This window comes from Cydia fagiglandana, chromosome 7 (assembly GCF_963556715.1).
Source record: "Cydia fagiglandana chromosome 7, ilCydFagi1.1, whole genome shotgun sequence".
Taxonomy (NCBI): domain Eukaryota; kingdom Metazoa; phylum Arthropoda; class Insecta; order Lepidoptera; family Tortricidae; genus Cydia; species Cydia fagiglandana.
Genome location: NC_085938.1, coordinates 18,493,122 through 18,516,239, shown reverse-complemented (window position 1 = coordinate 18,516,239; position 23,118 = coordinate 18,493,122). Strand labels below are relative to the sequence as shown.

Genomic DNA, 23,118 nt, shown 5'->3' with positions numbered 1-23,118 from the left:
AGATATTTTTGAGTACCTTGGCCGCTCCGATATGCGATGGCGACTGCAAGCGTTCGTAATTGGAATCACACCTATTAATTTACATTGACGAAAGGCCGACATCCCACTAACTGGCAACGGCGATCGAGAGAGACCCCATACTAGCGTCTTTTGAGCGTCGGTGTCTAGTCACCGCTATGGAAAATAGCGTCGCTGCGCAGTTGTACCAACGTTGCATCGAGCAGCAGCCATAGAGTTGACTAGAAAGAAGCCAACGCTCAGGAGACGCTAGTGTGGGGTGGCCCTAAGACATATCATACCGAATCGAACGTGTTGCCTAACCACCGCCTCGCTCGCGAAGCCGCGTAGGCCTCCGTGCCACTCCGTGCTCTCCACGGGGTCCCCCGTGGATATGCCCAGTGGGTCTAGGTGCGCCACCAGATGGCCTCGGGACTAACCAGACAAACATGTTTTAAAGGCGTTTGGAGATGCAATAGGCTAGTGTCCTGGTCAAAACGGCTAATGGACATTAACTCATCGGTAGACCTAATCCTTGTAAGGCCCGCCGTACAAAATTTTCCTATTTTTAATTTAAACTTTGTCGCAAAGTAAATTGAGATGAATTACGTTTGCAAGAAAGCAATGAGACAAAAAGAATTTTACTTTATTCGGTTTATAAAAGGTTCTAAGATACACGAATAATAAAGTTATAATTTTAATCTTAACAACAAGGTTGCTTTTTTAAATGGTAACCATTTAATAGTTTTTGCGGTTAAAAGCGCAAAGAAAAGTATATTGCTTATTGCCTAAAAAAGTAGCGTTACGCTTGCAATTAGTCGTATATTAATGACTTTCAGTCGCACAAATCTTAAAAACGCAGCGTCTAGTCGTGTGCGGTCAAAATTAATTTGACGCAATTAATTTGTTTTCACAATGTCGCCCAAACAATTGAAATTAATTTGCACTAAAATTGTATTACTGTGAGCAACGCGTCGGTTTGCGGCCGGCCTTCAAATTCATTCATATTCGTCTACAGAAATAGATTGCGATACTTGATTCCTGACCTACACTGTACAAGTGTACAAACTAAGGAATTCCTACATCTACATCACGACATCTATAAAAACTATTTGAGACTAGCAATTGTTTAACAGTAGTTACGTTAGTCGAAAAGAAAAATATTTAGTTTTAAAAATGAAAATGTTAATTACTTAGTCGGATGAAGAATACGAATACGTTAATGACCACTCTACATAACGATTCAAATTAATTTTGCCATGAAATTTAACTGATTTCGGTAGACCGTTTAGTTAGGCAAGAATGTTAAAAAAAACCATGTTGCATGTCTACCGAGATCGCATCTCTACATCCACAAAAGGGTAGCAAACACTCGGTAAAATTTTGATGAATTTTGAATTTAGCACAGGCCCAATGCAGCAACATATAAAAATGCCAATGAAATGTAGGAACCGGCTCCGACTTCTATAAACATCGATACACTAAGCTGTTTTTAGGCTGTATTTCCACTGTGGCGGAGATGAGAGGAAACGTGCGGGAACCAATCAATAGCATTGGATGTAATCCGGCGGAGTAGAAAAGAGATGTGGATTACAGCCAATGGTATTGTTTGATATCCGCACGTCTCCCATCTCCACCCCATAGGAAAGGCAGCCTTATTACCCAGATACAAAAATGACAGTCCGATTGATCAAATTACTACGCAATCATTCTGATTTTGTAACAATTTTGACCTAATATTACAGATCAGTCAGACAAATTGTAATCGAACTATCAGTTTATTATCTGGGACTTAGAAATAAGATTTTATCTATCGTCTCATACAAGCTTTCAACACTACTCAAATCGCAGCGCAATTCGCCAACTATTTCAACAATAACAGTCGGAGTCCGTTCGTAGAGCCGAGTGGTCGCTTCCAACTGTATGGTCCTTTAAAGTAAACATCGCCCTTTGCATCCGTTTTTAAGGTTACGTTATTACGCGAAATGCTCTAAATACTTGCACATGATTTTGGATTCCATATAAGAGTATAGCGTTTCCATTTTATTGCATGCTTCTTTTATTCATGATACGACCTTATGTTAATTTATCTTTAGATAAGTACAGATGTATAATACATCATATAATACATCATGTATTGCATAACTATTTTATATCGTATTTTCACGGAAACTTACTCACGTGTCTTGCTATTTCAGTCAGTCTCGGTACAAAAAATACTGACATTGTCTGAACTAGCATGACCAATACGAACATTTCCAAGAAAATACAATGGAAAAGAATTACTCACTACATGTACTGTTATTTATCCTTAGATTTAACACTTAAATTTGCAACATTAATAAAAGGTAATACGTATCGAACTTGTGATTCATATGACTCTTCAAAAAAAGGCGTGCCATGAACAAGTCTTTTGAGCTTTCTATGTTACGTAGCTACTTCTGTTTCGCGTAAGATATGAAACGCATTTATAGATGCAAACGATGTTGACTTTAAGAATCACACAGATACAGGCATGATATCGTCGCCAACTGCAGATCGATAAAGACCGAATTAACTATCTGACGCCACGATAAGACAATAATCCAAATTCACTTCTTATTTTGCCGAAAAACTATCGATTAAATAGAACGTTCAGTTGCATTTATTTACATCTAGTATTTGCCTGAAATGGTAAGTGTTTTTTTTTGTTTTGTCCATTGTCCAAAACATTAAGTAAATTAATTATGTAACAATGTCAACAAATGTATGATTTAAGGGAAAACGGATTTAGATCTACGTAATGAAAAAATCAACTTAACGGTTTATTCAATCAACAACCAAAGTTTTTGGGCAAAACAATAGGCCCAATCCAACTACAATATCCTTATTTTTTTTAAACGGCGTTTTATTCGACGTCAGAAGGTTAAACACTGCAGTCGACATCGGAATCGCACCTTAAGGCCCTATCTGACTTGACAGCAAGGAATCGATTCATCAGTACTACTTCCTGTAAGGTACAGCCCGCCTTATCGTGAAGAAATACTGCGTACAATAACAACACTCAACTGCCCATTCGTAAACCTTATTACAAGTAAATAAGGCCTACCAATAGTCAGTTGTGTTGCTGTGAGTCCTGCACAAGTCAGATAGGCTCACGGATGTGAATTCGTACCGAAGTTGAAATATTTCCGCATGATGAGCTCGGAGCCAAGCGCGCGCGTGCCAAGCGCGGGCAGGTTGGCCGTGGTGATCCCGAGCGGGTCCATGTCGGCTGCCAGGTGCCCGCGCGCCTGATTATGCCCACACACGAGTTTCAGACATATAGCGGCACCAATCATGGGGCAATTAAGAGATAATTTTGAGGATTTTTGATATTTCAGCGATAGCTGTAAAATTTCTACCGCTTTGCGCATTAAAAGTTGAATGTCCTATTCGTCTTTTATGTTTCGGTTTGGGTTTTAACATAATTAACAAGTTAAATATATGTTTTTATTTCCAGTCATGGGCAATATGGCGTCAATTATCTTAAAACAAACAAAAAATAATGTAACGGTAAACTTAAGCAGCAAAACTGATGTTAAATTCTTATTTTACAGGCGAACTAGGACGCGATTGTCTTTCACGAATATAAGTAAACTATGATATATATACGGCACGCAAAATAGCCACAAATTATGACGTCAAGTTACAGAAACCCAGCTAGCGTAGACCTATTGCCTACATGGTATGGTATTTAATTTAAATATAATCCTGCATACCCGACTACATGAAAATAGTAATTTAGAAAGGTGAAATCTCTAAAAAATTACATATTTATTTCAAATGAAACAGTAGTAGGAGATTTGACTTAATTACCTATTTACAGACTAGTTTTTTTTTCATTCGAAACTCGTAATAAATCGACTAGTTCTTATATACAGTTGAATGGAAGATCTAACTTTAGATTTAATCTTACTTAATTCCTATGAAACTCGTGTTGTTTAGGCAGATTCGAAAAATCGAACTTCGTCAATGATTAACATGCATTATCGAATTACAATGTAGATAACTATCATTCACCGGCCCTACAACCTATGGTTTAAAGTTTGGGACTAGAGAGATTTTACTTTTTTTTTACTATGAGTGTGTATCAGTGAGTATTTCCACATTAAATAGGGGCATTAGCAAGGGTAACCACAGGGGTGGATCTAAAGGTCTAAACAAAATGTGCAAACCATAATGACACTTATGCGTAATAGTAATAAGGTAGTATAAGGAACATATTTCACCTGGTAACTCCTGATGATGGCCTGGACAGCCAGATGGTCGTCGATGATCTTTTCGTTGATTGGCGAGCCTGCGAGAAACAAGATACGTTTAAATTTAACAAGCCTTTTTTACATAGTTTTTAAATCATATACTTACAAAATAGTTCAAATATATCAGATCACTTCAATCTTAATTCATATTATGGTGGTAAATTTATTCACACTATGACCGTCTCTAGAACATGTGGTTCCTGGACATATCATAGACTTTAAAATATGTCTAGATAAAGAAGTGTATGTAACCGTCCATAATTAGGCATTAAAACACTCGTGAGAGCCTTTTATGAAACTCACTACGCACGTTTCATAAACCCACACTCGTATTTTAATGCCTTTCATTATGTAGCAGTTACATAATAACACAACTTACCAGCAGATATGGAAGGCATGCCGCCGGACGCCGGCACTAGGGCGCTGAGGGGCATTTCGTTTTTGTTGTAGGGCGCCAAGTTGGGTGGTGAAGTGTAGGCGGCGCCCGGGGCTGCGCCCGCGGTCGCGTTACGGAAAAACGCGTCCCAGGACTGTGGAGAAAATTAATAGTTAGGTCATCTATCATCTTGTCACTAATGGGGCAGTAGTAATTAATTTTCCCTTACAAACTAACCCCCTTGTTCATAAAACTTAGGAATCTCTCTTAAAAATTTCTCATGCAAACCTCTCCCTCTCTTACACATCTTTCAAACAAACAGATATGTCAAAATGACGGATGATCGATTATCAACGGTTTGTCAGATTTGACGATGGTTTATAAATACCGCTTGGATACACATTTGCAAACGTTAATTTAATACGTCATAATACTCATCATTTCATAGAAGTATGAAGTTTAAAATAACACTTGCACTGCGTGTGCTATCAAAATCGTTGCAGACTTTTATTGGTCTAACTCTATGATCAAATAAAAAAAATCAAATGGACTTTGTTCCCACTGGCATTCAGAAAACGTAATCATATTGCAACAATTTGGTCTGCGCAGGATTCATGGAAGTAACTACTTTATTATTTGCAATGCCGCACGTCTCATCTCACCAATCTACCTAAGAACCCAGACTTACCGCAGATATGATGGATCTAATGTCAAGTTATACTGGACCGACTATTTCGAGTTGAAAAGCTGGTGTTAACTGGATCAAATTAGCGAGGACTCGAGAATTGCCAGCGCACGCTTTCAAGCGGATCAAATGACATTTAACATGACATGATTATGAGGTTGGATCTTGTGTTGATTAAGTCCTTTGAGTCATCTGCTTAAAGACTCGATTTAATGCTACTAGTATTTTGATAATACCTACAAAATTGTTGAATGACTCGAGTCCTTTTGAGCTGGGGGCCGTTTCTCAAAAGCTTGTAACTTGTAATACAAGCCGGATGTCACTTTTTTACAGCTTTTGTTAGAAAGGGACTTCCACTTGTGTCACAAGCTTTTGAGAAATGGACCGCTGCACTTAAAAAATATTTCTTCAGACTCAAAAACTTTGAGTTCATATCGATACAATTTGGGTATGGTTTTTACTAGATTACGGCAAAGCCAGAATGTAGGGTTATGATTTTAACAGGCTAATGTATGTGGGTATGTTTGTAAAGTGTATTTTTTCGTAGAGTCAAACAAAACCACTGAGCCGATTTAGATGAATGTAATATGAAGAAAACCGTATAATACTTGCATTCATTATACTAATTAATTAATTACAATTAATGAATACAACGTTGCAGTTAAACATTACAACTGTTACAAATAATCGTTGTGCAGACGCAAATATTTCTCTCTATCATTGTACCAAGTTGTGTAATTAATTGATCACTTAAGTATGTTTTCATTGCGCTATCTTATTATTAAGGTTTTTGATTGGAGAAATGATTATTAATTATCTGTGTAATTACTAATTACATAATTAACCCTAAATCATAAACGATAAGGCTCACTTTTGAACGTACAAAGGCAAGGTGCTATAAGATATAAGGATCATAGTCTGGCGTCCGTCTGGGTCAGCTGTGGCTAAAGATATCAAACTGATAATGAATCTTACTGCACTGAAACAAGGTCCATTTCACCATGTATTCGATGAACTTTACCAATTCATTGGTAAAAGGTCGTATGCGACGCGTTTACTCGTAAACCGTAATTTGATAACGTGTCGAGACATATACTTACGTCATCAATTAAATACGTACGTACTTAGTTGAAATAACTATCGTTCAAAGAACACCAAAGAAAATGTTCGAGTTTTCCTTCGACTTCCGAATTCCAATAAAGCGCGCTAATTATCAATTATCAAGAAAATTTAGTGAAATTATTTAGAAATTTTTCTAACCGATGTTAATCTTTATTTGCTGTCATAAACTTGAACTAGTTCTTATAACAGTCATAACTACAGTGATATTAAGGCAGCATAGATTACATTCGGATTATTATTGAAGTGATTTAAGTTATTCTTATTTAATGTGTTTTGTAGATGCGCTGTGCGACTTTTACAATTGAGGAAAAACTTACAGTTTTCCTGTTGACCACATTCTGAGAAATTACGAATCGTAAATGATAACAAGTAAAACGTTTTAAATGCTAAACTACGGATTCTTTTCGTATATGTCGGCGGCCGATCGTAGAAATCAGACTTCGGGCATCTGAAGCAACCTCGAATCTATCCTACTCCTTAAAAATCAGTTACTATTACTTATGAAAGCAGAAGAATATAAATTATCGCATATTAGATTCATAATTGTTATATATTTGCCGTGACTTATTTTCAAAACGTGTTTTTTCAACTAAAAGACATTTATCAAGATTGTTTAGTACCTTTTTTCCAATGCTAAAAAAACGAATTATGTTTAACTATTGGTTTAATGTGACTACCTTTAGAATATTACACGGGAACTTTACGATCGGCCACCGACATACAAATTCCTTAATGGAGGTCGGTTAAAAATGTATCCTACAAGCGGGTGAGGTGGCTAAAACACAACCTTATTGTTAATATAATAAGAGTGTATGCTTACGGCATGTCTCGACGTTCGCTGGACCCGTTAAAGGACTCTGCTGTGCAACTTTTCATGTTCACTGTACTCTACTATGGTACTGTAGTACTTGTACTTACGGCATGTACGGAGTTGGGGTCAGACAGCCACGAGTTGTACATGGTCTCGACGTACGCCGAGCTGGATCCGTTGAGGAAGGGCTCTGCCGCCGTGGAACTTTTCAGCCTGTTGGCGTTTACTGTCACAGCGGCGGTCTGGGGGCAAAGGAGGTACCATAAATTAGTTTCCGTCAAAAACATCATTTTTAAAAACACCTAGGGGGCATTCAATTCGATAGTCCCCACTAATCTCACGTAAGAAGAGTATGTTAGTCTAAGAATATGAATAATAATATTATATTTTAATGAAATTTTATCGAATTTTTAATACTTATTATGAAATGTCCTATTTACGCCAATCGACGCAAAGAAAAACGACTGTGAATTGTGAATCATATCATCGTCTACTCTAGGCTGTTAACTGAAAATTCTACATATTATAGTATACCTTATTGCGAAAACATAACGTCCATTGATGTGCTATTGTTATTTTAAGTGTTGTGGTGCTGTTAAAGTACCTAGTCATATTTCCATAAAATTGCGAAACGTGACGTATGATCATTATACATAACTGTTTTACGCGGTAGACCCGTTTGTGTAATTGAATATGTGTACAAAACGCGAGAGTTTAAAGTGTTATATAACTGTTTTACATAATAATAGTCCAGTAATCGAGTATTAGCATAATAATAGTTAACATATTGAATATCTAATACTTAAACATTTCTGAAGCTACCATTTTGAATATTCCATTCCATGCAGTAATTACAAATACTTATAGTATGGTGGTTATAATATATTTCCATATTTTACATACATATTTCATTTTAAGTGTGCTTTAGGTGATACTCGTAAAGTCATAAGGTAGGTAGCAGCCCCTTCAACGCACAAGCTAGCGTGATTTGGAGGAGGCTACACTGCTTTTTGGCGTGAAATGTCTTAGTTTAAGTTTCCGATCTATACTAGAAGGTCTTAATAAAATGGCCTAACCACAAATGTATGCAATTTTCCTAGGTTCAACTCATCATCATCATTCTCTTGCCCTTGTCCCATTCACTTGGGGTCGGCGCAGCATGTCTTTCTCTTCCACACCTCTCTGTCGCCCGTCATTTCATCATTCACTTGCATTCGTTTCATATCATCTCTCACACAGTCCATCCACCTTTTCCTCGGTTTTCCTTTCCTCGTACTTCCCTCCACATTCATTCGTAATACCTTTCTCGTCACATGACTTTCATCCCTCCGCATCACATGCCCGTACCACGCTAGGCGATTTGCCCTTACTTTTTCTGTTATGGGTGCAACTTTCAGGCTTCCTCTTATATACTCATTCCTTATCCTATCCATTCTCGTCACGCCACACATCCATCTCAACATTCTCATCTCCGCTACATGCAATCTCTTTTCATCCGTCACCTTTAGGGCCCAACACTCTGATCCATACATGACGACAGGTCTTATGACTGATTTATAAATTTTACCCTTCAACCGAAGAGGCATTCGGGCGTCGCAAATGGTTCCCTTGACCTGTCGCCATTTCATCCATCCTGTGCTAATCCGGTTTTTCACGTCACGGTCAATATCGCCATCGCACTGTACGAGCGAACCGAGGTGCTTAAAGTCGGAGCAGACCGGCAGTGTAACGCCGTCGAGTTCTATGGCAGCAAAACTGGAGAGACCGCCAAAATCACAGAACATGTGTTCCGTTTTAGATCTGCTGATCTTTAGGCCAACATTCTCCAATTTTTGCCGCCATTTCTCAAGTCTGCTCTGCTAAAATGATTTGGCATGAGTTTTACAACCGGCCGCCTGCCTGACGCTAACCCTCCTTGGGAATCCCTAGTTGACTTAGGTGACTGTCATTTTACTCCTTAAGTCGCCTTTTACGACATCCATGGATAAGCACGGAGTGGGCTATTCTTAAGCCGGCACCACACCGCACTCCTAGGTTCAACTAATATTATGTAAATAGCGTTTATATTAAGTAATCTATAACTATAATTGGCTTTATTACACTTCATTGGTTCTTCACGTTACGGTTTCTGTAAGGCATTATCAATTTATCACGCATAATCAGCTCAATGCCAATGTCAAACCCAACTCGTATTTCTCATTTCACGGTCATTTATCAGTTTTGTTGGGTTATCAATCGAAAACGTATTTCTTACATTACCTACTAGATTTATATCAAATAATAGAGAGATGGCGCTGCTGTCAACTAGTACACATCGGCTCCTTGAACTTTTGTTGTTTATAAATATAAATCAGACTTAGTATCAAGTAAAAAGTGATAAAATCTGCTCAACTGTTTCCAAAAAACCAGTGATAACGTTATTTCGGGCTGTAATCCCGTTTAAGAATCATAAATACGAGATGAAATCGAAGTGTCTCAGTGGTCTTAAAGTGACGGAAACGAAAGTTCCAAAGGCAATTAATGAATTACGATAACAACAACAACGGATATACAGTCAACGTATGCGGATGTGTAGAACTAATAACAAGTTAGTGTAAAAAGAGTGTATTTCTGAGTTGTTAAGTGTGTAATAAAATTCTGGGTAGTTTGTTTTTCTTGATGAGGGTAAACCACAAGGTAAACATACCACACCGGAATCTTAAGGAAAAGTACACACACTCATCAGAACCTAAAATTCGACGGTTTGAATATGGGCTTCGTAGCACTGGGGTATTGACGGTGTTTTTTTTGGCTCGAGGTCGGCGATAGTCCTGCGTTCGAATCCCAGCAACTGTGCATCTTTTTGTTTGTTTGAACATTGTGCGGATTCTGTTTAAATATTGTTCTTTGGATTTTATTTTGTGTTGTGTTTTTTTTTTTTGTTTCGTTTTAATTTTCTGTAATACTTTTCATTTCAATCTGTCAAATTTTAATTTTGTAATAATTTTATGAATATAATGTTGGTTAATGTTATTTATTATATTTTTTATAATTTATTTTCTTTTTTGTAATCTGCATTTTTTTTTGATGATTTTAAATTGTGAGTTAGTTATATAAGTAGGACGTTATTTTCAGGCGCGGATCCACCGTTGTGGGCACGGTGGGCATGCCCACAACCCTAATAAGGTGCCCTATTGATTCCCCGGGTAGAATTACGCCGATTTTTGTATCGCAGACGCTTTGGCAGAATTTCATTAGGTATAAGTACGCAGAGTAGTCAGTTGATCGATACGCAGATTTACTTTTCGTAGAATTATCGTTTGATGAACGTCAAAACTGCCCGAGTAAAGCAAGCCACTGACGAGCCTTCCAAATGGATGCCGTTACAATGGATTCATCCAAATGGAAGGCATCCTAATATTAAACATTGTACGTTTTTGACATTCACGGACCGATTTTGGATTGCAGCCACGCTATTTGGACTGTTGGAAGGCTCGTCAGTGGCCACCTTTACAGGTGGCCCAAAACGCTCACAAGATAGTACAACATAAAATTACCATATAAACAATGTCAACTTACCTAATAAATAAATTGAATAACACAATTATATAATACTATAGATACTTAGTGAAATAGAACTCCTTGCTGTATTTATATCAGCTGACAACTCAAATTATTAGTCATACAGAATAAACAGCAATTAAGGTGGTTCGCCTAGGTTACTCAAAACTTAACTCTCGCTAGATGGCACCACTTTTGCAAAATTTCAGATTTTATTTTTTTGTGAAATGGTCTTGGTATTTGTATACTTAAAAGTATGTTTCGCGCACTCTTTAAGTAAATATTGAACTATTAAAATAAACATTGAATACTTCATTGTGCAAAAACCACCTTTTTAATTCGACGGAGTGTTGCTGTCACGCTTTTTCCTACTATTACTCACACATGCAAACAGTGTTTCCGTCATCCTTGTAGTAGACAATTTCACACAACGTAAGTATGTTGCAATAGCGTAACGGTATGTTCGTGGAAATACGTGCAAGAGGATTGGGGTTCAAGACTGGTGCGAGTAGGTAATTTCTTTTTGTTTCTCCTTTGTGTTATCTTACCTTTAAACGAGCAATTATTAGATATATAATTATTTATTTATATATTTGGATGGTATCAGAAACGGCTCTAACGATTTCGATGAAATTTGCTATAAGGGGTTTGATCTCTTAGCTAGGTCTATGAGAAAACGCGCATTTTTGAGTTTTTATGTTTTGTAAGCTTTGGTCGGTCTCCCAGATATTCAATCTCCGCTTGGCAACTAATCCCAGAATTGGCATGCGCACTAGTTTTTACGAAATCGACTGCCCTGACCTACCAACCCAGAGAGTAAACTTATTTGGATTAGTCCGGTTTCCTCACATTGTTTTCTTTCACCGAAAAATAGGTATCGGTGTATAAATAGGTAGGTATCAAATGCTATTTCGTACAAAAGTTCGAAAAATCATTGGTACGAGCCGGGGTTAGAACCCGCGACCTCCGAATTGCTTTCCGCTAGGCCAGCAGCGCTTCCCCCACATACTCAGTGTTATCAGGTTTTTTAAAAATCAAAAACGATTACTTATGAAAGCAGAAGAATATAAATGATCGTATTAGATTTATAATTGTTACATATTTGCCGTAACTTATTTTTAAAACGTGTTTTTCAATTAAAAGACACGTCAAGATTCCATTATTTTTAACCACAGGAAATTTTATACACTTCTTTTTAGGGTTCCGTACCCAAAGGGTAAAACGGGACCCTATTACTAAGACTTCGCTGTCCGTCCGTCCGTCCGTCTGTCACCAGGCTGTATCTCACGAACCGTGATAGCGTAGCGTTCACAGATAACGTATTTCTGTTGCCGCTATAACAACAAATACTAAAAACAGAATAAAATAAAGATTTAAGTGGGGCTCCCATACAACAAACGTGATTTTTGACCAAAGTTAAGCAACGTCGGGCGGGGTCAGTACTTGGATGGGTGACCGTTTTCTTTTTGCATTTTTTCCGTTTTTTTTTTGCTTTATGGTACGGAACCCTTCGTGCGCGAGTCCGACTCGCACTTGCCCGTTTTGTTTTTGCTTTTTTTTGTTTTTTTTTTGCATTATGGCACGGAACGGAACCCTTCGTGCGCGAGTCCGACTCGCACTTGCCCGGTTTTTATTGCAGTGAGGATGTCCTGATTGTAAAAATCAGAGAGATTAGGTAGAGTATAATTTCTAATTATCTTTGTAAAAATAAAAGAATACGTGTAGCCCATACTTAATAATCGATTTATGATAATAAGAAAAATTAAATAAAAAAAAAAAACAATACGAAATTTAGGTGTAACAAAAATACAAAAAGTTATGTTCCAGCATACAATTACTGGGGATCGAACCGGGAATCTTCCGTTTGCAAGCAAAAAAGCGACTGCTTGCATAACACGCCATGATAGTTCTTAGCTAAGCTGACGAACTTCTCGCTTAGGTCAATTAACTACCTGTCAAATATCAGTGTCAATAAAATTGCACTAAACATGACGGCACTCCAAATTCGAGCCGTGGTCAGCCCGGCAACGTCGGAAATGGTATGGCAACGTCGCAAATGTATCTGTACACGACATTTGTGACACACACATACGTAAAATTGATGAAAAGTTAACTATGATTTTTGCATGATTTCTGTATGAAACATTGTTTTCCTGTTAATTTCGCGCAAACGAATATTCGAAAGAAGATAAATGCGGAAATATTTGTGTACTAATAGTGTGTAGTTACTTAATGAGCTTTGATTGAATTTTGTATGAAAAGCAAACCACCTTAATTAAATTATTAACTTATGGAGTCTTAAATTTAAACATTCAGAATTGTTTGTACAATTTCTTAAAGTAATTCCAGCTTTTAATTGACTGTCATAGGAGTTTCAGAGCGGAGGTCTATATAGGTATGGAAAAGGTTCCATAGACCTTACAAAAAAATCGCATGCCATTTTTGGTAAAATTTCGACTACTTATTAAGGGTAGGGGCAAGTGCTCTACATGTGGACATTTTCCAGATTTTGGCCTTATTTTGTTCATAAATCATAAACTATTGATAATGTCAAAAACTTATTTATTTCTTTTGAACAATTATTAAATAGTCTATTATTGCAGACTAGTTTTATCACGTTAGCTAAATAGGAACCAGAGATATAAAATAAATGTTAAAATTGATATTTTTGTATGATATTAGGCAGGGTTCAGAGTGCCACTTGACAAAAACTTTAAAAAAGTTATAAAACATTACTCGACTGAAGGTTGCTTGATGAAAAGATTACTCTACCAAATGAAATTCTTCTAATGATTGGTCTGCTAATTTACACAGAAGCGAACTGAATGATATGTGAATCAAGAGTCTACCAAAAGTTAGTCGACCAAAAGTTACATCTACGAATAATTGACTCTACGAAACCATTTTTGGCGAAACGTTAAGACGAAACAGGAGCTGAGTTTTAAATATTTTAGGTAAGTATACCCGTCTCGCTAACGGAAGCGGCTCCTAAAACTAGTGCGATAAGGACAAGGCGAAAAACCCTGCGTAAAAATCTCAAAAATAGAGGTTTCGTACTCGAATGTTTCCTTCTCCAAAACTTAACCAATCCTAACCAAACTTGGAAATCTAAATGATTATGAAATTATCTGTGTCGGACCGTTTTTCGCGAATAGACAATCTGCTAAAAAATTGGTCGGAGAATCAGGGTACCTAGGCACCCCAGCTGAATACAGAGCCCTAATTATTTGCAAGAATATAGATTATTTACTAACAGGGGCAATTATTTCCAGCTTATTGCCAGCTTTTAATTTACAGCCGAAGGAGTTTTTTAGTGTAGTTATCTATAGATCTAAGCGCCATCACTTGCATCATCACACTAACCCGGGGTTAACCGGTTAAACCTGGAGTTACCATGGTTACCAGTACAATTTGACACTGGGTTAACGGGTTAACCCCGGGTTATTGGGATGGTGCAAGCGGCGCTAAGTGTGTATAGACGGTGTACCCTTGTTTTGCCGACAAACTTTTCATCGAATATTATTTCATCGACAACGATTCATCGAAACGTTAGTACTAGTAATATTGTTTGGCGTTATTATGTTTCATATACTATTTATTTCAATTTTTCTTATTGCGTAGAAATACTATTCTACGAATATTAATTGATCGCTGATTCGTTTCAAATTATTTCAATTGGCATAACTACTAAACAATGTAATTCATTTGTTCGACGTATTACTTTAATACATTTTTATATGTCGTACTACACTTTTATATACATATTTTTCTGTTGTAAAAATTTTAAATTTACGTTAGGTTAGAACTGCGACCCCACACAGAATTGAACGGCTATCAAAGTCGGTTTAGGTTAGGTTAGAACTGCGGCCCCACACAGAAACGAACGGCTTTCAAAGTGGGTTTAGGTTAGGTTAGAACTGTGACCCCAAACAGAAACGAACGGCTTTCAAAGTCGGTTTAGGTTAGGTTAGAACTGTGACCCAACACAGAAACGAACGGTTTACAAAGTAGGTTTAAGTTAGGTTAGAACTGCGACCCACACAGAAACGAACGGCTATCAAAGTCGATTTAGGTTAGGTTAGAACTGCGACCTCACACAGAAACAAACGGCTTTCAAAGTAGGTTTAGGTTAGGTTGGAACTGCGACCCCACACAGAAACAAACGGCTTTCAAAGTAGGTTTAGGTTAGGTTAGAACTGTGACCCCACACAGAAACGAACGGCTATCAAAGTAGGTTTAGGTTAGGTTAGAACTGCGACCCCACACAGACACGAACGGGTTTCAAAGTAGGTTTAGATTATTTTAAAACCCTACCCGCGACCTGCCACCCTATACAGTAATAAACGGCTATAATCGCACAGAGTGAGTCGACTGACGTGACTGCTTTTAGTTTAGTTCCGATAACGAAATATTACAAATTGAAATAATTTTACGCGTGACAAATTTTATTAAATACAAACCAAAATGAAATAAGAAAACCCGTAAAGAAATCCCACGATATAAACTATATTTAAAATAACTCAAGTACCAATTAAAAGTCCCCGATTTAAATTTACTAGTATCGATTCTTGGACGCAATAACTTGTCGATGAAATGAAAATACTTGAAGCGTTGTCTTCGAAATAAAATTCGATGAAATGTCTGTCGGCAATTCAAGGGTAAACCGTGTATAGACTGAAAAAAATCGCTTGCGACCCCTCTGCGAATTTATTGGTCGGGGAATCATCAGGTACCCTCGACTCGCACTTGGCCGATTTTGGAGTGGCTGTGACCACAACCTTTTTTGAGGGCTGGATCCGCGCCTGGTTATTTTTATAAGTTTTATTATTTAAATAAAAAAGTAATGTTATTTGAAAGCAATTATAGACTTATTATAATTTTTTAAGTAAAGTTTTTGACTTTTAGAGCGGAATTTGAATGTGTTTAATGTAATTAGTGTAATTAGTATTATTATTATTTTTTCATTTTGTATTTTTCATAATTGTATTTTACATTGGAACATTGTATGTTTAATATGGCTGACCCGTCTTTGTTATCTGTGTGTCCTTACTGCCCGAACTCTTCAAAAACTTTTAATTCTCATGGGCTCAAAGTCCATATAGGGCTCGAGCATAAAGATGTGCTTCGCCCGGTTTCGCCTCAACCTCCTTCGGTGTTGCAGCGTGACACTCTCTCCGGGCCACTGCCAGCGGCGCAAATGACCGAACCCAGTGTTTTAGGATTAGGCGACCTGGCTATCCTGAAACAGTCAGTGAAGGTGTTGCGGCATATTCCTAAGGGTGCACGGAATCTGGCTGCTGGTAAAATGAGCGACCTCATTGATAGGTGCTTAGACACAAATGGTACGGGTGAGTGGTTTGCTCTGTTGTCATTCGCATATTCTGCCCTTAAAACGCCAGAAGCTCAGTAGCTCCCGGGCAATCTGACAACCAAAGTAAAACGAAACATTGACTCAGCTAATGCCTTTACTTCTGCGGAAGATTGGGGGGCAGAGGCAGGGTTTACGAGTCGGCCTTCGCTTACTAAGACTGTTGAGTCTAAAGTTTTTGAGGGTGACCTGAGGGGTGCAGTGCGGGTGCTAATGTCAGACGACGGCGTGGCGCCTTCGGGTCCGGAGACACTTGCCGCCTTACAGACGAAACATCCTGCCCCTTCTAGGCCGCTTACGTTTCCGCAGGATCCTGACAATAACTCTTTTCCTGCATTTTTTGTGAGACCAGAAGAGGTAGCTCAGGCACTGGGCTCATTTAGCAGCAGTTCGGCGGCCGGCTTGGACGGTATTAGACCAACGCATTTAAAGGAGCTTACATCTGGATCCGCGGGGGAAAACGGTCTGCGGTTGCTGGAAAGCTTGACAAAATTATGCAACTTTTTGCTTAGCGGTCAGGTAAATCTGGAAGTTTGTCCCTATATTTATGGAGCATCTTTATGCGCACTTTCGAAGAAGGACGGGGGTATACGGCCCATCGCTATTGGTAGCACTTTTAGACGGTTGGCGGCTAAACTTGGGTGTCGTGCTGTGCGCGAGGAGATGGCTTCGTACCTTCAACCTTCACAGTTAGGTTTTGGCACTAAATTGGGGTGCGAGGCCGCTATTCACGCCACACGGTCTTTTTCAGTGGACCCCAACAACGCGGATTGTGTTATAATAAAAATCGACCTGAAAAATGCCTTTAATTCCATCGAACGCGATATACTTCTGACTGAAGTCCGAGAAAAGGTCCCTTCCCTTTATCCGTTTCTCTTCCAGGTATACTCGCTTCCATCATTCCTCTTTTACAACGGTTCCCAGATTTTGTCTCAAGTCGGCGCGCAGCAGGGTGATCCGCTGGGTCCTCTAGTATTCAGTCTCGGGATACAAAAGGCGATTTCCGAAATTCAGTCCCCGTTAAACATCTGGTATCTGGATGATGGCACCATAGGAGGAAAACCAGAAGAGGTTAACTCTACCAAGTGCGAGTTCTTCCCCTGTAGTGCCGGGGCCCGTTCTTCCTTTCCCTCCTTTTATGATATCCTTCCCGGTCTTACCGTGGTGTCCGGTCAAAATTTTAACCTTTTGGGCTCCCCTATTTTTGCAGAAGCGGTCCCGGAGGCCTTCGAGGTTAGAAGACAGCTTCTCTTGATGGCAAGGGGGAGATTAGAGAAACTGTCGGCGCATGTTGCTCTCGTGCTATTGCGGGTTTGCTTTGCTGTTCCCAAGCTCATGTACTTTTTGCGCACAGTACCGACTTGGCTTCACCCTACGCAAATGGACTCCTTTGACTGTGCTTTGAGGGAGTCTGTTGAGTCCTTGCTGAATGTGGCTTTAAATCCAGAACAATGGGACCTGGCGTCCTTGCCCATTCGGAGTGGTGGTCTGGGGGTGCGGCGCGTGAGGGATGTGAGTCTACCGGCATTCTTGGCATCGGCGAGTGGGGTCGTGGATCTTGTTACTCGAATTTTATCTCCTAATGGTAACAGGGTATCCATACCTTACGCTGCTGATGCTTTGGCGGCTTGGATGACTCTCAATCCGGACGCGCCCCGACCCGAGAAGCCGGACGTACAACGGCTATGGGACGATGTTGGAGTCAAGAGGATTGTCGAGGGTCTGATGGAGAACGCAGTGGGGGCGGATAGGGCGAGGCTGCTGGCGGGGTCCCAATCGGAATCGGGGGCGTGGTTACATGCGCTTCCATCTCCGCATTTGGGCACCCTCCTTGACAATGATTCGATGCGGGTGGCGGTGGCTCTTCGTCTGGGCTGCGATGTGTGTGTTCCTCACTTATGCATCTGCGGTACTATGGTGGAGAGCAACGGCCACCACGCTTTGAGTTGTGGTCGATGTGCAGGGAGATTCCCACGCCATCACGCCCTTAACGATCTGATCCGAAGGGCGCTTGTTTCCGCGAATGTCCCATGCATGCTTGAGCCCCCAGGCCTTAGCCGGTCGGATGGTAAGAGGCCTGACGGGTTGACGCTGGTGCCTTGGCGGAGAGGAAAGTGCTTGCTTTGGGACGCTACATGCGTTAGCACTTTTGCTGCATCGCACATTGGCCGCACCGTGAGGGCAGCAGGGGCAGCTGCTGAGGTGGCAGCGCTGAGAAAACGGGAGAAGTATGCGGAATTGGACGGTTATTTGTTTGTGCCTCTGGCAGTCGAAACGGCTGGATGTTGGTGCTCAGAGGCTAGAGAGTTTTTTAAGGAGGTTGGGAACCGGTTGCGAGATAGAGGCCTGGATCCCCGCTCCGGGTCATTCCTGGTGCAGAGGTTGTCCATCGCGATTCAGCGCGGTAATGCGGCAAGCGTTTTGGGCACCTTTGCGCCAGGGATGACGCGGGGTGGGATATTTGACTGACGGGTGACTGTTTTGTTTTTGACTTGTGTGTGTGTGTTTTTTTTTTTTATGTTATGTAATTTGTAGTTTGTAATTAAGTGTTGTTATTTAAATATAAGTTTAGTTATTAGTTTAGGTTGAGAAATTAGTGATTTTTGGATTTGTGTTGAATTGTATTGTATTGTAATCTTTGACTTTTTTTATAGATTTTAAGATTGACATTGAATGTACCTACCAATGATGTTTATGAATGAATGTAGTGTTTATTAGCAAGAAGTACGAAGGCAAAATAATAGAATAAACATGACATAAAATATCAAAGTTGGTTAAAATTAGTTTTTGCTCAGTTACCCTCCATCTAATAGTACATTCCGAAAGCAAATACCCTAGATAAAAAACCATAATCAGATATGCCTTAGCATATATTTAATATTTTACGATTTCCCTCGTTTTCTCCAGGATCTCAGTGGGTGCCTGGCATAATTTCAGTTAGATAAACTGTGAATTTTCAACAGCAGTCATTGAAAAATCAGATGAAGTTACCTACATAAAAACAAATTAAGAACTTTCCCGCTTTTTAAGTTAAAAACAAGCGATTGCGTCATTAAAAATTAAAACTATTTATCATTATCTCAGCTCATATGTTTTTGAGGAGTGACAAAATAGATAAAGCCAAGATATGTCGCGGACTTTTCCGGCCGTCAGATAAGTGGTAAACGTTATCATGTCGCTATCGCGCTGGGGGCTCGTCCATTCATGGGTCGTGATCATAACATAGACGATTCATAACTCAATCATAAAAAAACCATGGTAGACATTTGATAAGAGGGCGATTATGGGAAGACAAATCTTTAGTCTTGATAGATAAGACTGTAGCTTTCATTTGTTTATATTTCAAGTAGATGAACCACGGGGTTATCATTATATCCGGATGTTTTGTTCTTTATGTATGTATGTTATCCCATTTCTCAGACATCCGTTTGAAAAATTCGTTGTTGTTTATGTACTGTCACCACCCGGGATCGTTATGCCATTTAGGGTTCTTGCTAAATTGGAAATTCTATAGCGTAAGTATTGAACAACCAATTTAGCTCGGTCCCTAAATGGCGCAACAATCGCGGAGCGTGATCGTGATGAAACGTTATCCGATTTCTTGAAGACATCTATTTGCAAAACTATAATTTGTTTCAATTACTTTAATATTAGTTGGACATCATTTCAGTTCAAATATTGATGTATATAATGCGAGTTATTATTTGTTTGGTGACAAGCAAGTGTAGCCCACCCGATGGTAAGCGGATACCAAGTTCAGGAATGCGTTGCGATTCTTTAAAGTTGTTGACGTGATGACCAGTTGTTTTTCTCTTTAATTACTTCGTGTTGAATTGCAAAACATGATAAAAAGTAGTAAACAAAACCTAGTAAAAGAAATATCTTGTTTTTTTCGCTATTATTCGTCATGATTTCAATGTCGTTCAGGAGATATGTATAACCTTTTCGATATTTAAATTGATTACCGAACGATAATCTTATCAAGTTATCACCGTCGTCTGTCTTTCTCAACTACAATACAAGTAGGTACAATCGTACCTACTTATTACTTTATTGCATCTTTTCCGACAGAAAAATCGTGAATATATGATGTAATTTAAATAGTTACGGAATATTTCGTAGCGCTCAAGTCACTCACGTTGAAACTCGACATATGTTGGACATGTGAGTGGGAACATACGTCACGGTACCTACAGTACGACGTACAGCCAAAAAAATAATTTCGGCGTCATTTCGTACCTTGTCAAATTGACAATCAATATTCTAGCTAGGAACCTCATACTATTGTCACTGTGACAAATGGTACTGAAATTAAATTCCTTGACCAAACTGACAACAACTTTCTTAACTTTGCAAGCAGGTTTACGAATAGTCAGTTAACTGTGTGGATGATGGTACTTATCTTTAAACCTTTGAGCGCTACGTAAAATATAGTTACCAGGCCACAAGGTTGAAATTAATGGTTAAACCATAAAAGCTTCAAAGTTGACATTGGCATTGATCCAGTGAAGCGGAAGTGACCCTTTATGACACATTAAATGTTAAGGTTAACGAGTTTATGTATGAGTCAAAGAAAAAAGGCGACTCAAAATGTCTTCTTCTACGAAAACAAAACTCTGCTTTTCAATAGACTTACATTAAGATGTAACCCTAACCTAACAGTCTAGCTCAATTTTTACGAAAGCGACTACTAATGCCAAGCGTCCTTAGGATTAACCACGTAATAAAACTGCCATCTATAAACGTGAATCACGTGAATGAGCTGACATAACGATATATTACCACTAATAGCAAAACTAAATTGATCATCTTTGGACTTTATACCTTCGCAATAAGGATTATGTCAAGTGTAGGCGACGATAATGGCACATAATGATATGTGTACATACTACATAGACAGTCCAGATAATAGCGGACTCAAGAGCCCCACATGATTATCCCATACTACAATATTGAATGGACGTGAGCAAGGTCGAGTGAGGCTTTCATCGATTATGTGCAGTCGCCATAACATTAACATACTGAGCACCAAAGATCTTAAGGTCATAACAAGCCGGCTCGAGCCCCCTTCATGATTAGCATACTACAATATTGAATGAAACTGAGCAAGATCAAGTGAGGTGTTACGGCTTTCACTGGTAATGTACAGTTTTAATCAGATATTGAGTGGCTAAGGTGCTCAGAAACATCTTAACAACAAACTGGTTTGATTATAACTCTTATCTCATTGTGTAAAGTCATATTGGGATAACTTTGAAAATCGGGTAATTTTAAAAATTGCTAATACCTATCTACCAAACGAATAGCACTTTCTTTTGCAACAGTAAGCAAGATGCCTTGCAACTGCAATGCATACTGCAGTAGCATAAGTGTTGCAAAAGTATGGTTTAATATATAATAGTGATTGTCAAAACTATCCCTTCTAAGTTACCCCAATTTACTTTTACCAATGTATATGAGGGTATATAAATAAAATTCTTACCTGTGGTTTGTTGAGGAGCCATGATGCAAATCTCTCTGTGTTGCCAACTTTGTTGGAGATGTTAAAAACTACCCTTGCGCGATGCATGGCTGTGCTATGCCTGGCTCCTTACTGGTGAAGTGTCAGGTCTGCAGACAAATTGACATTGCATTGAAAAAAAGTATACAGTGTGGAAAGATAAGTAGGGCCCTGGAGGGAAACTACCTTAAATCCTTAAGTAGGCTCATTTTACTTAAAAGAGACATTCCTTTATTTTTGTAAAGAAATAAAACTGCATTCAAAGATTTTCTAAAACTCGCTTGCCTCGCCCGGGACTCGATACGACTAAAAATTCCCAAAAATAAAAACTCGCGATTTTATTGTACTAGTCGATACAGTTAATGTTAATGATAACATTTCTCCAAGAAACATTAGGTCTTAGGCTCGTCTGTCGTACAAAATATCCATAAAATCGAATATTTAGATGCTCAAGATTTTTTAGACAAGCCATGAACATTTAGATGAACAAAAAGAAAAATGTTTGAATGCAGTTTTGTTTCTTTTTAAAATAAAGGAATGTTTCCTTTAAGTAAAATGAGCCAGCTTAAGGATTTAAGGTAGTTTCCCTCCAGGGCCCGACTTATCTTTCCACACTGTATAAACATAAATGTGGTTACTATCTCACTCAAGGGTGCTAGTCATTAAGTTGTAGAAACCTGCCATATACTCATAAAAATATGATACAATAGACATAGTTAATTTTTCCAATTCAAACTATAAACAGATTTAATTAATTAGTTTATTAGTATAAATTCAAATTCCGTTTAGAATGTTTAGATTTAGTTTCACAGGTTACACACAAAATGTGGTTCATTCCGTAGTGGGGCTTAAACACCACAGCTTGTATGCATTCCAACAGCAGATGTTTTTTTTACAAAAACATAGCTATTTGTAACTAGTTATTGTAAAGGATCTTTATTATTATAGTAGCAGATCATCTTTATTTACATAAGTTCAGTTCAGATCTTGATTTATATTCATACTTGTACCACAAACATGCTCAAATTACCTACCATGCCAAACATTATCTGGCTTGAAAAACAGTATTATTAAATTTGTTACTTTAAAAACATTAAGACAGTACTTGACATGCAGCACATATGAAAGAAAAATATTATTCCTTGCTTTAACACAAGCGTTGAATATTTTTCTTCTTCGATAATAATCTATTAAATCAAACATGACCCAGTCTTAGATATAAGTATACCATTTCCACCTCTATCCCTCACACATAAGAATTCAAATAACATACAATGTGTGTTACATGTGATTGTATATGCATTTACTGTGTGAACTAAACAATAAAGATAAAAAGTACTCATAATAATGTCAAGGTAAATCAACAAAGAGTATGAGACGAAAAAGTAATAATATGACCTGTATTTAGGGCACCTTGATCACAATGCCAAACTGGCAAA

At 38.5% G+C, this 23,118-nt stretch overlaps 1 protein-coding gene across 5 annotated transcripts in view; it reads right to left on the bottom strand.

Moving 5' to 3' along the window:
- Positions 1-23,118, bottom strand: part of LOC134666091 (2-oxoglutarate dehydrogenase complex component E1) — a 61,442-nt gene that overhangs the window by 36,749 nt on the left and 1,575 nt on the right. For 3 of the 5 annotated variants that reach the window (XM_063523233.1, XM_063523235.1, XM_063523234.1), the window contains exons 2-6: positions 21,662-21,789; positions 7,379-7,513; positions 4,657-4,807; positions 4,248-4,315; positions 300-432 (exon numbers count right to left, since the gene is read on the bottom strand). In XM_063523233.1, the coding sequence (XP_063379303.1) occupies positions 300-432; positions 4,248-4,315; positions 4,657-4,807; positions 7,379-7,513; positions 21,662-21,748 (574 nt within the window). In that variant the 5' untranslated portion in view covers positions 21,749-21,789. Of the gene's footprint in view, positions 1-299; positions 433-3,151; positions 3,270-4,247; positions 4,316-4,656; positions 4,808-7,378; positions 7,514-21,661; positions 21,790-23,118 lie in introns of all 5 variants that reach the window. The other 2 variants (XM_063523236.1, XM_063523237.1) reach the window with 2 other exon arrangements.